A 14,317-nucleotide genomic window follows, 5' to 3' on the forward strand; every position below is an offset into this window, starting at 1 on the left:
GCTCTCGGCGGCGGCGCCTGTTCCCTGCTTGGCGGCAAAGGGCGGAGCGAGGAGCCTTGGAGTAGGGGGATAGGGCGCTCGGCCTGGTCTCGTCTTACCCGGTGACGGAGGAGGAGCAAGGATGCTCCCAGACGCGCCTGTCTTCGGCCGCTGGACCAGTCTCGCCGTGAAGCGTCCCAAAGCCCCTGGCGCTTTCAGCCCTAAGAAGTCTGAGTCCTGACCACTTCCTTGGGTCCCCCCTCCGCCCCCATTCAGTCTCTCCAGGTTGTAGTGGCCCTGCGGTGCTCCCTGACGTGAGCAATACGGGTGCAAATGTCAGACTCTTTTCCTCAAGAAGTCGACCACCGAGTTGAAGACGCACCTGGGAGGGCTGTCCCGGCGTAGGGAGAGGGTGCGAGTACCTTTATTCTCTCTTCCAGTACCGGCCAAGAACCAGAGGTTTGAAATCAGCTGGGGAAACCGGAACGACACAACCGCAGGGGGATGTAGAATAGGGACAGTGCGTAGAGTGTGGTCCATCAGGGAGGATCCCTAGAGGTGAGTCTTGAACAGCACTGCAATATCTAATTTTCTGCCCTGGGACTGCACAAGTAGTACTGTCTTATTTTATATGCAAATCTAATGTCTGGATTCATTGGAAACAGCTGGATTCTCATATCTGCTTCTGCATTTGATCTGGTGTTGATTGAAGTATGTGAAGGAAATCTGGCCTCAGATACTTAGTTGGAAAAAGGAAAAGCACTTTAATAACCTTTTTAGATAATTGTGGGTATCCTTCTTTGATACCACACCTAAACTTAAAAGTGGTAGTTTTTTAAAGGTTAGTCAGATGTAGAATCTGAAACCATTTCAATGAACTTTATGCTTTGTCACATTAAAATCATTGGTATATCTTCCACTTTGAATGGACCTTTTACAGAATCATACGGATAGTCATTTGGAAAACATTGGTTCACTGAGTTACGCTGCTCTTCTAAATGCAGAATCTCTTAAATGCTGGGAAGCTGCCAAGCTCACAGTGGCGAATACAAGTTTTCCAAAATTCTAATTTTCATTTGAAAGTGCAAATTTATTCATTGGCAACAAATACTGTCTGTTGTTTTCCTTCAAGGAACAGCCACACTTCTTTCATTTTTGAAAAAAATACCTGCCAGATGTGCCAGTTTGAATAACCATAGTTTATCTAATATCCACAAGTAAAAGGATGTTTCATTTTTAAAAAGGAAAGAAAGGGGTGCCTGGGTGGCTCAGTCAGCTAAGCATCTGTCTTTGGCTCAGGTCATGATCCCGGGTCCTGAGATCAAGCACCCGTCAGTCAGGCTCTCTGCTTAGCGGGAAGCCTGCTTCTCCCTCTCCCTCTGCCCCTGCTCCTGGGCTCTCACTCACTCTATCTCTCAAGTAAATAAAATCTTAATTTAAAAAAAAACAACAGAGATACTCAACATCTTATTTTATTAGGGAATTGTAAATTCAAACAATAATGAGATAACTGTTAGAGTGTTTAAAATCTGAAGCAGCAGCACCACCAAATGCTGGTGAAGGGGAGCAACAGGAACGCTACTTCATTGCTGGTAGGAATGCAAAATGGTACAGACACTTCGGAAAACAGTGTGGCAGTTTCTTACAAAACTAAACATGCTTTTACCATATGATCCAGCAATTGTGCTCCTTGGTATTTACCCAAATAGTTGAAAAATTATGCCCACAGAAATATATAGCAGCATTATTCATACTTGCCCAACTTGGAGGCAACCAAGATGTCCTTCAATAGGGGAATGGATAAACAAACTGGCACATCCATTCAGTGGAGTAGTCAGGGATAAAATGAAATGAGCTATCACGCCACAAAAGGATGTGGGGGAACCTTAAATTCATATCCCTAAGTGAAAGAAACCAATCTGGAAAGGTTACATACTGTATGATCCAAACTGATATTCTGGAAAAGGCAAAACTGGTTTTAAGGCAAAAGATCAGTGGTTGCCAGGAAATGGGGGGAAGGAGGGAGGGATAAGGTGGAGCACGGAATTTTTAGTGAGGTGAAACTACTCTGGATGACACTGTGATGGTGTCATGTGCATACATGTGATTATACATTTGTCAAAACCCATGGAATATGACCCCTAATGTGAACTGTGGACTTGGTTAATAATAACGTATCGATCTTAGCTCATCAATTGTAAAGAAAGCAAATACACCATACTAGTACAAGCTGTTAATAATGGAAGAAAAGTGGGAGAGTGATAAGGGGTGTGTGGGAACTGTCTGTACTACTCAAAAAATTAAATCCTGTTGATTTTAAAACTTTACTTCAGCTCACAGTTGAACTACACAAGTGCTTTTTCTCGGAACAGCTGTGAGACAGCCATCACACTTGGGGATGCCAAGTGCTGTGTGTGTATTTCCCATTTCTTCCCACAAAATAGTTAAGGGTGTGTACTCCAGTGTCAAGAATTAATGAAAATAATTTATACTGCTTCATTAGGGATGTTGGAAATGGCATTTTTTGAAAATGCAAGTGTGCAGCCAGGAGGAATACAAGGACTACTACTACAATTTGGTGCCACTGTCTCATTCCTGCTAAGTTGCCAACAGTTTTATTACCCTCAGTTGCTTTTCTAACATCAGTCCAAATGGCAACATAGTTAAAAGGACAAATAATATATCAGTATTATCATAGAAGTAGTTTTGTTCTTGAAGACCCCAGGGGTTCGTGGACCATGCGCCGAGAACCACTATCCTAAAGGAAAAGAATGTATGGAGTAGATGTAAAAGTAGGTGGGGATTACTAGGGACAGATGTGTTTGGCAGGTAGAATCATGGGGCTAACAGTGTTCCTGCTTCTGAGGGTCTGGCCCATTTCTAGGTTATCCTAACAGGCAAGGTAGGCCAAGTCACTTTGGAAGCCATAGATCTATTTAGGGGATGAATCTCTTAATCTGCTCTCAAACCCCAGTTCAAATGAATTCAGTGTGGGTTGGAAAGTTTGGGCTAGCTCTTCTAAGACCACTCAAAATTAGATGGTTCCATTAAATTCAGCATTTATAGTCTGTTATGTGCCATGAACGGGACAGGTTATAGAGAAAGAAACAAATTATTAAGCTGTGGCCTCTGTCCTCTAGGAATTAATGGATAAGGAAACATAATAATAAAAGAATATGGAAATAATAGAAGAAGAAGAATAAAATGTACAAAATCCTAAGTATTAAATGAGGTTCAAAGTGCTGTGGGAGCGCTGAAGAGGAAGTGAATCATAACTGGAGAATTCAGGCAAGTTTTTCTGAGAACTTGGAGCTGGGCTTTTAAGGATGAGTATCATTTTGAGAGGAGAGAGGGAAATCGAAAGTTCTTAGTATAGTCTTGGGTGACTGGAGAGCTTTCTGGGTAAGAGAAGTACAGCTAGTAGATGCGCTGTGCTAACTCAGTACCTCTCTACCCCATGACTGTAACTTGTTTTTGTTGAGGGGGTTGATTTCCAGTTTATCCTTTCAGGACCAGTATACAAAGACTCTTGCCGTTTACTATTCATTTATCCATAAAATGGTACAAAATTTGGGAAAGAGATTTCTTCATGGGTCTTTTCTTTTTCTTTTATTTTTTTTAAGATTTTATTTATATATTTGAGAGAGCGAGAGCGAGAGCAAGAGAGGGTGAGGGGCAGAGGGAGAAGGAGAAGCAGACTCTTTGCTGAGTGCGGAGCCCGATGTGGGGCTCGATCAGAGGACCCTGAGATCATGACCTGAGCCAAAGGCAGGCACTTAACTGACTGAGCCACCCAGATGTCCCATGCATGGGTCTTTTCTAGTAAAAATTATCTTTTTATCTGCACTGCAGGGAAAGAAGCCCTCTTTCAGATCTTTCAGTTCAATACCCCAAACATGTAGTGAGTGACTACTGTGCACATGGTGTGTGTTATTTTCAACAAGGGGACCAAAATAAGGACATAGCCCCTGCATTCACAGAAGTTAGAGTCTTGGAGTTGTCAAATGTGTATGCAGCTAATGGCAAAGCATATTACAGATTCTATAAAATAAAACGTGCGTAGGGTATTCCTAGCTTGGGAAACTGGTAGAATGGAAGTACTACCCAGCAGGAGGAATGTGGGGAAAAGATAAAGGGTTTGGTTTGGCTGTTGGAGGTGTCTGTGGAGAGGGCACTGGAGAGGCGATTGAGAACAAGGTCAGGGTTAGAGATACAGATTTGGGGATCATCCACAAATGGCTCCTGAAACCATAAAGCATTGCACTTCCCTCAGGAGACCAGGGTTTAAGCCTCTGCGCTATTGACATTTTGGTCTGTGTAATTCTTTATTGTGGGAGGGCTGTCTTTTGCATGTAGGAAATTTAGCATCCTTGGCCTCTACCCACTGAATGCCAGGAGCACATCCCCCCAGTTGTGACACCGAAAATGCCTCCACATGTTGTCACATGTCCCTTGAAGGGCAAAATCAGCCTTGCCTCATAGAGGACCTATTGCTCCAGGAGAGTGCAACATCCGAAGGGATGGTGGCCACGGGTGGAACCTTCTGGCTGTAAGAGCACAGTCAGAAAGGGAAAAAGACATTGGGAGTGATGGGGGGTGACCGTCACAGATGGGGCGGCCAGCAGTGTAACAGTCTACAAAGGGGTTTGGAGACAAAAGAGGCCTTAGCAGTGGTGAGAGCTTTACGATCCTTCAGGGAGCAATTCCAGCTGCTCCTCCTGGATGTGCCTTTTCCTTGTTTTCCAGCATTTCCCAAGAGAGGTACAGGAGTAAACTGCCACTTGGGCCATAAATAAGAAGATTGGTATAGATGTCAGTGCACCCCCAAAGCTTGCCAGTTTGCTTTGCAGGTTGTTAATATTCCTCTTTCACTATTTCCTCATTCTATTTTCTCCATTAGTCTCCTTTTTCATTTGTATAGTGCTTTAGCAGAAATATGGAAATATATGTCCGGATTATTCAATCATAAAAATAACCCCGCGAAGCAGCTTTCATTCTTCTTCCCATTTTGCAGATGAGGAAACTGGAGCTCCTAGAGGGAAGTGGCTTGCCCAAGACTACACAGCCAGCGAGTAGTAGAGCTGATACCCAAACCTTCTGATCACACAGGGGCTGAGAACACTCTTCATCACACCATGATTCCTTCTTCGGCTACAGTGCCTACCACCTAGCATTTTACTTTGCAAAGTGACTAATACTCCATTTCTCCTAAAATAGAGCTTTCCTTGTCTATAAAGGAATCAATGACTTGTTTCTCTTCTTGCATCCTGCCCATAATACCATTTCTTTCTTTTGTTCCTTTTTTTTTTTTTTAAAGTAAGCTCTAGGCCCAATGTGGCTTGAACTCATGACCCCAAGATCAAGAGTCCACATGCTCTTCTGACTGCGCCAGCCCAGCCCCCCACTCCCCCCACCCACCGTGTTACCATTTCTGCTCACAGTGCATTGTTTGCTGCCTTACTGAATGGCTTATCTTGTGAGGGTTCTAGCAGGTGGGCCTTTGACAAAGGGAAGCATTGTGGTGTGTGTACAGGTGAGGCCAAGCCTGCAGGGATTCTGCACGGTGAAGAGGAGGGTGAGCAGGTTGCAGTCCCAACTGTGGGTGCTGGGGAATCTCCCTAATGGGTGCTGGGTTTAGGCCAAGGGTCAGCTCCCTCGGGGACACCAATGTATGTCTAAGGCTGTCAGGGGCATACTAGACCCCGGTAACTCCTCAACGGCTGTGACCCTGATTTCCACCCTGGAAATCCTCCTCCATGTCTTGCTGCTCTCCTCAGCCATCCTACTCTGGTGCTTTGTTACTTGGCACCTTTCACGTTTCCCTACCCACCACCACACTTAGCATCTGGAATTCTTAATAATAGTAATCATAATAGCCACCATGTACTAATGGTTGTTTCAGTGCCAGGCACAGACAATGAGGTAACTGAGGTTTACAGACATCACATCAGTCTGTCCAAGGTCACGTGAGTATTAAGGTGTAGAACAGTGTGTCTAATAGAAATATAATTTGAACCACATTTGTAATTTTAAATTTTCTATTGGCCAAATTAAAAGAAAAGAAATGGGTGAAATTAATGTTATCAACTTTTAGAATTTAACTCAATATACCTACAACATTATTTCAACATGTTATCAGTATATAAAATTACAGCTGAGATATTTACATTCTTTTTTTGTGTAATAAGTCTTTGAAATACTTGGGGCACCTGGGTGGCTCAGTCAGTTGAGCATCCCACTCTTGATTTTGGCTCAGGTCATGATCTTAGGGTCGTGAGACTGAGCCCTGGTGTAGGGCTCCGCACTCAGAGGGGAGTCAGCTTGAGATTCTCGCTTCCTCCCCCCCTCCCCTCTTCATGTGTGCGCTCTCTGTCTCTCAAATAAATAAATCTTTAAAAAAATATATGAGGGGCGCCTGGGTGGTGCAGTCGTTAAGCGTCTGCCTTCAGCTCAGGGCGTGATTCCGGTGTTCCAGGATCAAGTCCCACATCGGGCTCCTCCGCTGGGAGCCTGCTTCTTCTTCTCCCACTCACCTGCTGTGTTCCCTGTCTCGCTGGCTGTCTCTCTGTCAAATAAATAAATAAAATCTAAAAATATATATATATATATATATATATATGGTGTGTACTCTTACATCACTTCTCAATTCAGAATTGCCCCAGTTCAAGTGCTCACCAGCCGCATGTGGTCAGTGGCTACTGTACTGGACAGTGCAAGGACAGATCAAGGATTCTGACCCACCTCAAAGGATGGTAAGAAGTGGGACAGCCACATTCTCTGTGAGAGCAGGCTGGTACTGTCCACCAAATTTCAGATTTGCAAAATATAATAATCTCATCCGATTGGAGATAAGATTTCATTATAGAGTAGAATAAAGTATCTCAAAACAGAGGTCCAAAATTTATTAATTCCTTTAAAAAAAGTGTTAGAGAAACTGACAATTTCCTCTTAGAACTGACACTGATACTTCTGGGATGGGACAGGAATGTTTGCTCCCTTTTGCATGTCCCTGTTACTATTCTGTCTTGATAAATACCATCCGGGAAGACTAGATTTTCTGTGACCTGGAGCCAGGTGGTGGAAAAATCCTTTGCCCTGGGGCCCTTCTCTGTCCATAGGGCAGGCCTCTGACCATTTCTGATGGGGCTTACCAACCCCTCGTGACGGCTTATGAAGGGACTGTTGAACTCTGGAAGGAAAGAAGGGATTGGTAAGCCGGTATTTCCTGGTTCCGACAGTGGACAGGCCTTCCTTCCGGACACTGTGCCAGGCACACTGCATGTGCTATCCTTTTACACCTCCCCACCATCCTCTGAGGTCAGCATTAGCACCTGCAAACCCCAGAGAGGTGAAGAGGTTCACTCAGGGTCACACAGCTAGTAACCCAGAGCTTTCTGACACTGTAGCCCAGGATCACAGCAGTCCAGACTTTGGGGGTTTTAACACTTTCTGCCCACCCATGAGCATGGGAACTGGTTGCCAGCAAGAGATGTTCATACCTATGTTCTGTTTCCATGTGAACTACCCCTGGTGGAGTACTTACAGTTGACTTCAGTCTCTAAGATTTGGGATCAGAGATTGAGGACAGAAAAGAAAAAAAGGAGACAGCCTGCCTATCTGTATCAGGAGGTCCAGTCTCAGGAAAACTAGGAGGGCTGCTGGATCTTTCTTTTCTTACTCCTGACAGGTTAACAGATCTTTGGTTGCCTGGGAGCCCTGTGGCTTTAAGCCTGAGCCCTGGTCTGGGAGGAGACTGGGAGGGCGACGGAGGGTGCCCGCCTACCTGGGGGAACCTGCTCGAGGTGAGGCTGGAGCGGCTCGGGATGCGAGGCGGGCGGGGGCAGGCTGAAAGTTGGAGCAAGCAGGAAGTGAAGCGAGGGCCGCCCGGGAGGAAACAGACTAGGCGCGTCCCGTCGCTGACAGGCCCGAGCCGCTGGGAGACATGGTGAGCGAGCTGGGGACTAGAAAGGGGCCGATTCAAAGACCAGCAAGAGTGGGCTGGGGGCCGGGGACCGGGAGAGCCGGTGGCAAAGTCAGAGCGCCAGGCCAGCGCTGACTGGCCGCTCTTCTTTGACAACTTGGCGACACGAAGCTCCGAGCTGCCTGGGCGGGTATTCCTGCTCCCAGTCTACTCCCTCCCTCCCCTGACCTCTGTGCTGGCCTGGAGCAGGGTTTCGGTGGGGGGTGGGGGGGATCCGAATTCCTGGCGGGGAGTTGCTGAGAGGCCCGGCATCTCCTCCTCCAGCCCGCCAGCAGCCCGGTGTTGTGACACCCAGCGCAGCACCTCCGAAGTTCTCGGGGCAGATTCTAGCCCCGAGGCAGGAGCTCAGCCGGCTGCCTTTCACTTTACATAGAAACTCCAAGAATCTGACTTTCGGCCGAGTCTAAGGAATCGGCGGGCCCCTCTCTATAAACATAAGGAAGAAAGCTAAGGCTTCGTTAAAGAACCAGAAGTTGGTTCTCTTTGGTAATCCATCTAGGTTGGACCCACGCTCCCGGCCTGTTTTCGGAGGTCGAGTGGGTCAGAGGGGGTGGAGCCTGATACTGGTTTTTCCCTCCCTGTTGGAAAACCTTATCATCAGCCAGGGAGGACTTGCCCTCCATTTCCCCCAACACCCAGGCTGCTGTTTTTATTTAATATCTGCTCAAGCAGGCGGTGGTGGCTTGGTGCCCGCACATGGTGCTATGTGGTGGGGAAAGCAGAAGTTCATGGCGCAATGGCCGTCCCTCAGGGGGCCTGGTGGGGGGCCCTGGAGCCTGGTTGCTGTTGCTCTGGGTCACAGTAATGAGGCTTCGGGGAAGCCTGGGACCGGAGCCGCTCTCCAGCTGCTGTCTTGCAGTGAGAGGGGGGTTGTGCCATTTGAGGGTGTCCTGCCAGCCACACAGATATTTTTAATGAGGACCCTTTGGTAAATAGTGGTGGGTTTTCTCTGTGCTGAGATGCCAGCTCAGCAGTCCTGTGACCCCAGCGGAGGAGCAAGGCAACCCTGAGTGGGATTTAGGGCTGCGTTTCTTTTCCTCATCAGGGGCCCTGAGAACCTGAAAAGAAACTTGATCTAGTCTGTCTAGCATCAGCACTCACCTTCTGGGGCTTCAAAATGCATTTGTTTTTGATTACATGAGTAATGCATGAAAGCATTCTCTTTGTAAACAGTTCAGGCATTTAAAAAAGCTAAAGTCCACCCAGGCCTTCCCCTCCCCTGGCCTCTGAGGCTGAGTCTCAGTTCCTACACCACTTGGCCTAATTAACCCCTGTGTTGCTGCCCAGGAGGAGGCCAGTGGAGGTGGGGGACATGATCACGTAAGGAACCTGCAGAGTGAGGTGGAGGGAGTCAAGAATATTATGACCCAGAATGTGGAGCGCATCCTGGCCCGAGGAGAAAACCTGGAACATCTCCGCAACAAGACAGAGGATCTGGAAGCCACAGTGAGATGGGGAGACCCTGGGCAGGGCGGGGGTGGGGGGTGTAGAGGAAGAGAGGGAGGGAGGATTGTAGGAGTTTGGGGGGCTGGTGGTGTTGGGGGCAAAATGAACAAGAGGGAAGTCTGCCTTTTCACTTGTTTTGGGAATTGATGATTGAGTCCCCAGTTCTGATTTCGCTCTATTCCACTGATTGGTACTGGGGTCCAGGGAATGGCTCCAGTGACTGAGGGGCGGGGGGGAATGGGTGGGGCTGACTCTTGGAGGAGTTTTTTCTGATAAGATGGCCCAGTCAGCTCTCGCATTCTTAGGCTTCTCTCCCATTAAACTGATTTTTCCCCTTTGAAGGCTGCCCTTGACAATCATTTGGGCCTGACCTCCCCAGGGTAAAAATATTTGTTTTAGAAAATCCTCCTAGAGCCTTTGGCCTTTTCTAGGAGTTACTAGGCAGGGGGCAGAGAACTGCTAGAGTTTTGCTGAGTCTGCTTTAAGAAGAAGCTGGGAAGAGCAGTGAAATTCTTTGATCCAGGGGTCCTCTGCTAGCTGAAGGCTAGAATAATATCTCCCACACATCTTGCTAGACTTCATTCTTCTCTCTCTCTCTTCAGCCAGGGGCTGAAGCCAGCTGCTCCGGGAGGGAGTAACTCTAACAAAATACTCCAGCAAAGGTTGGAACCTAACGTTCCATGGCCACAGGGAGAGACTGGCTGTGGCTTTCCACGTCCTGGGTGTCATCTTGGGTATAGTCTCCCCGGGACTTAGTGTTTCTTTCCACAGCCTAGTCTGCAGAGCACGGCCCTGGGAAATGTAATTTCTGCAACTCGAGTTGAGGAGGAAGAACAGTTTCTCTCACCTCCAACCTCCCTGCTGCCCTGGCCTGTCCTCCAGTTCCAGCCGTCCCCATGGGCAAGGAGTCACGGACCCAGGGAGATGCGGCCACCTGGAGCTTGTACTGTTTGGCCCCGGTGTGTGCTTTCCCAAGGGTGGATTGTGCAGACACTGTCCCACCCCCGAGTGTGAGCATATGTAAAAGGCCCCTCAAGGTGCATGACGGCGCAGGGGTAAGAAGAGAAGGGGGGAGACAGGGGGTCAAGGGGAGCCCAAGAATTTTAAATTTGAGCCTGGCCCATCAGAGTGTCATGAAGATGTATCTGTCAGGGTAGGAGGACAGCACATTTTTTTGTGTAACATTCTGGGACCTCAACTGCTCACTTAAATATTTAGATGTATAGCATGTGGACCTCTGTTTGGCCTCTTGTTCGGGTGGGAGGAGGCCCGGGTTCACTCTGCCTTGTCCCCAACAGTCGGAGCACTTCAAGACTACGTCGCAGAAGGTGGTTCGGAAGTTCTGGTGGAAGAACGTGAAGATGATTGTCCTCATCTGCGTGATTGTTTTTATCATCATCCTCTTCATCGTGCTCTTTGCCACCGGTGCCATCCCAACTTAGGGAGCCCCTCGCCCCCACCCTTTCAGCGCAACCCTCCATAGCGGATGCCAAGAAGGACCCTCTCTCCCATCCTCGCTGCAGGGAGTGCTGCTGCGTCCTCCCACCCTCACTCTGAGGCCCCTCTGCGACACTGTCTGCCCCAGCACCTTGGCCCCCGGAAGGAGAGAGCTAGACTGTGGCTGTGTTTCATGGGCCCTCAGAGTTGGTCAGAGAGACACCCAGAAGGCCCAGCCTGTGGCTGGGAAACTGATGGTGGCCGGTGGGCAATAAAGACCTTTCAGTATCCCTACACATGTGAGGTAATTTCTCCCCTTCCATTTTGCCTTTGGCCCTTCTATTTCTTTTCTCCCTGGGGACACCCTCTGGCTGAGAGTCTCTTCTTTGAGGCCCCAAGGTTGGAGGGGTAGAGAGTGTATGTTTGGAGAAGAAAGATGGGAGTCTCCCCATCCTTCTCTATTTTCCATTCTTTGTCACAAGTCTCAAGAACTGGAATTTTCTAAGGCTCTTGGCGTGTGGAAAATTCAAAATCATTTTAGTGTGGTCTGCAAGACTCCTAAGTGTGTCCCCTGGGGTCTTGCATCATGTCCCTTTATTACTTTTCTGCTGGAAGTGTTAGCTGAGACAGGTGAGCGCCTCCTTCCATCTCTCTTCTGTGGCCCCATTGCAGTCTGGAGGGAGGGGTTGAAGGAACTGGGCCACTTTTCCTTCTTTTTTGGTTCTGCAAAGTTTTATTTATTTATTTATTTATAAGATTTTATTTATTGATTGATGAGAGACAGAGAGAGAGAGGTGGAGGCAGAGGCAGAGGGAGAAGCAGGCTCCCTGTAGAGCAGGGAGCCCAATGCGGGACTCGATTCCAGGAATCTGGGATCACGATCTGAACTGAAGGCAGATTCTCAACTGACTGAGCCACCCAGGTGCCCCTCTTTTTATTTTTAAACTATTTTTTTATTTTTTAATTTAAGTAATCTCTATACCCAACATGGGGCTTGAACTCTTGACCCTGAAATCAAGAGTCATATGCTCTTCCGATTGAGCCAGCCAGATGCCACTGGTTCTGCAAAGTTCTATTTGTCTTTTGTCTGCCCCTGCCCTTTTGGGACTTAGCAGGGCCTCCGGGTCTCAGCTGAGGGGGCAAGCATCTCTTCCCATGTCTCGTGGCTGGGCCCAGTCAGTGTCACAGGACAGGGCCTATGGCCCTCCTTCCCCTCCATGTACAATGGACCTCTTTGTCTTTAGACTTCCCTCCTCCCCGCCAGGTTCCACCTCATTGTCACTCTTTCCTCTGTCTTGGTTTGGGGAAAGGGTTCTTGCCATCCCTGTCCCTGTTTCTCCCGTGGGCTTTCCAGTATTGAAAACAATCTGTTTTGGGGAGGGAGTGTAGAAGGGACAGGGTTGGGAGACAGGATTTGGGACTCCTCCTGGCAAGTCAAGTTCTGGAATCATACTCTGAAAACCAGGGAGGAAAAAAAAAAAAGCACAGAAAAGCCCTCAGGGCAGTCTTTGTCCTATGTCCTCTTATGTCAGACCTCGGCCATCCTCTCTCCTCAGATCATTCCTGGACTCAGAGTTCACAGAACTGGGGTGAAACCTCTTCCTTGGGATCTAGATTGCCCAAGGTGGGAATGTGGGCTGTACTCACAAGGGCTCAACCCAAGGAGGGGCGCCCTCAACCCCCTTCCTGAAGAGGGGCCACAGTTGAGATGGTGGGGTTGGCGTGGGGTGGGGTGGAGAACAGGTGTCTATGACTCCCAATCAGCGTTGAAGGAGAGGGGGAGAATGGGTAGATTCGGCTCAGGAAGGCTCTGGAGGGGTGGCTTGGCCTATCCTCCCTCCCATTGAGGAGCAGGGTCATATGAGGGCGGGGCTGCAGCTGCCCTTCTGGTGAAGAGGGAAATGCAGAAAAGCCAGAACTAGCACCTTCTCCCTGGGCGTCTGTTTTCTTTTTGGATTGGGGTGAAATCACACAACATGCATTGCATAAGCGTACATACAATTGTAACAGACAGTGGTACCATTTTGAAATATACAATTCAGCGGCAGGTAGTGCATTCACAATGTTGATTGTGAATAACGTTTCTTTCGTTTCAAAACTTTTCGGGGAGTCGGGTTTTGGTTACCGGTGAATGCACTCACCCAGGTGGCAAAGTCCCGGCCTGGCTGGCTGTTCGAGCCGTCTCTAGCACCGTGCCCAACGTTGGCACGGATACAGATGCTTGTGGAACGAGCGATACCTCCGCTCCAGAGCCCACTCCACCGTGTCCGTGTCACAGATTGGGCCCCCCGACGTGTGGCCAGCGTGCCGCGCGAGCGCCAGGCTGCTCAGGCGTGAGGCCCCCAGTTTCGGAGGCTGAGGGAGCCGTGCGAACTGGGTCGGTTGCGGGCAGCTTTCGCTTTGCCTCTGGCCGGTCAGGGCTCCGGGCACGCGCGCCCCCCGCCCCCGCCGCCGCGGCCCCGCCCCTCCGCTTCCTCCCGGGTATCTGGCACCACGGCCGCGGGGCGACAGAAGAGCCCGAGCTGGCGAGGCGGCGGCAGCAGCTATGGTGAGGGCCCTGGCGGGGCGGAGCCGGCCGGGCTGGGGGCAGAGGGCGACGTGGGGGTGCGCGGCCGGAGTCTGAAGTCCGAGGGCGGGGGTGTCCTCCGGGACCCGCGCCGGTGTCTCCCCGGTGAGGTGGCCGCGGCCAGGAGCCGGATGGGGCCCGGAGCCTCCACTGGGGGCGCGCAGGCCGGGGAGGGAAAGTTTGGCCCCTGCGCGCAGTGTGCATGACTCCGGCTTCCCCCTTCCCTGAGCCAAGTGGTTAGGAGCCCCGGCTTCGGGCTTCGGAGTCAGACTCCAGGGTGAGATCCTGGTGGTGGCCACTTGCTGGCTCCGTGACCCCGGGCCAGTCACTTAACCTTCCTGAACCTTCTTTTCCGCATCTGTGAAGTGGGGTCAGCGATACCTGCCTTACCGGGTCCTTGCGAGGTTAAGGGAGATACAATGGCAGAGCCCCGCCTGGCGATCAGAACCTGCTCCCGAGGTGTGGTAGGCAATGTGATGACCTCTTCAGCCCTTCCTGGAGATGTGAGAAGCCAAGTGTGGCCCGGGAGTTGGAAACCTGAGCAGACAGGGTGGTAGAGGCCCTGCCAGCTCCATGGCAGGGTACTGGAGGGCACACTCCTTCCCCTGGGGAAAGATAAAGGGAGATGTTTACTATAAAAGTTCCCCTGAAGTTATCATACTATGGCACAGTCCTGGCTCTCTCTTAACCCCTACCCAGGGACACATTCTTGAGGTGAGTCATCCCCCACTCCTGCTGCAGACTCTGGCCTGTGTCCCCACTTGCCATCTCTAAGGCAAAGGTGTTAGGAACAGGTGGTGCCAGTAGCTTTCCTCCATCCCCTCGACTCTTGCGAAGATGGGCGGTGCAGGAAGCGGGCTTGGTACTCTAAGCTTCTGCCCGGGGGGGGGGGGGGGGGGGGGGGGGGG

General features: G+C 49.8%; 2 protein-coding genes and 1 long non-coding RNA gene across 3 annotated transcripts in view; all 3 read left to right on the forward strand.

Annotated features, from left to right (window-relative positions):
- Positions 1–13: 13 nt before the first annotated feature.
- On the forward strand, positions 14–5,219 carry LOC117802003. The gene is made up of 2 exons (XR_004624990.1): positions 14–537; positions 4,994–5,219. It is a non-coding gene; the product is annotated as an uncharacterized LOC117802003 (long non-coding RNA).
- Positions 5,220–7,768: 2,549 nt separating this feature from the next.
- VAMP8 (vesicle associated membrane protein 8) lies at positions 7,769–11,137 on the forward strand. The gene is made up of 3 exons (XM_002922854.4): positions 7,769–7,924; positions 9,248–9,406; positions 10,705–11,137. The coding sequence occupies exons 1-3, from the start codon at positions 7,922–7,924 to the stop codon at positions 10,846–10,848; spliced, it is 306 nt and encodes a 101-aa protein (XP_002922900.1). The 5' UTR covers positions 7,769–7,921; the 3' UTR covers positions 10,849–11,137.
- Positions 11,138–13,240: 2,103 nt separating this feature from the next.
- VAMP5 (vesicle associated membrane protein 5) overlaps positions 13,241–14,317 on the forward strand; it is a 7,983-nt gene continuing 6,906 nt past the window's right edge. The window contains exon 1 of the mRNA XM_034659465.1: positions 13,241–13,391. Coding sequence (XP_034515356.1) covers positions 13,389–13,391 — 3 coding nt within the window. The 5' untranslated portion in view covers positions 13,241–13,388. The remainder of the gene's footprint in view (positions 13,392–14,317) is intronic.

Source organism: Ailuropoda melanoleuca, chromosome 4 (genome assembly GCF_002007445.2).
Source record: "Ailuropoda melanoleuca isolate Jingjing chromosome 4, ASM200744v2, whole genome shotgun sequence".
Lineage (NCBI taxonomy): Eukaryota > Metazoa > Chordata > Mammalia > Carnivora > Ursidae > Ailuropoda > Ailuropoda melanoleuca.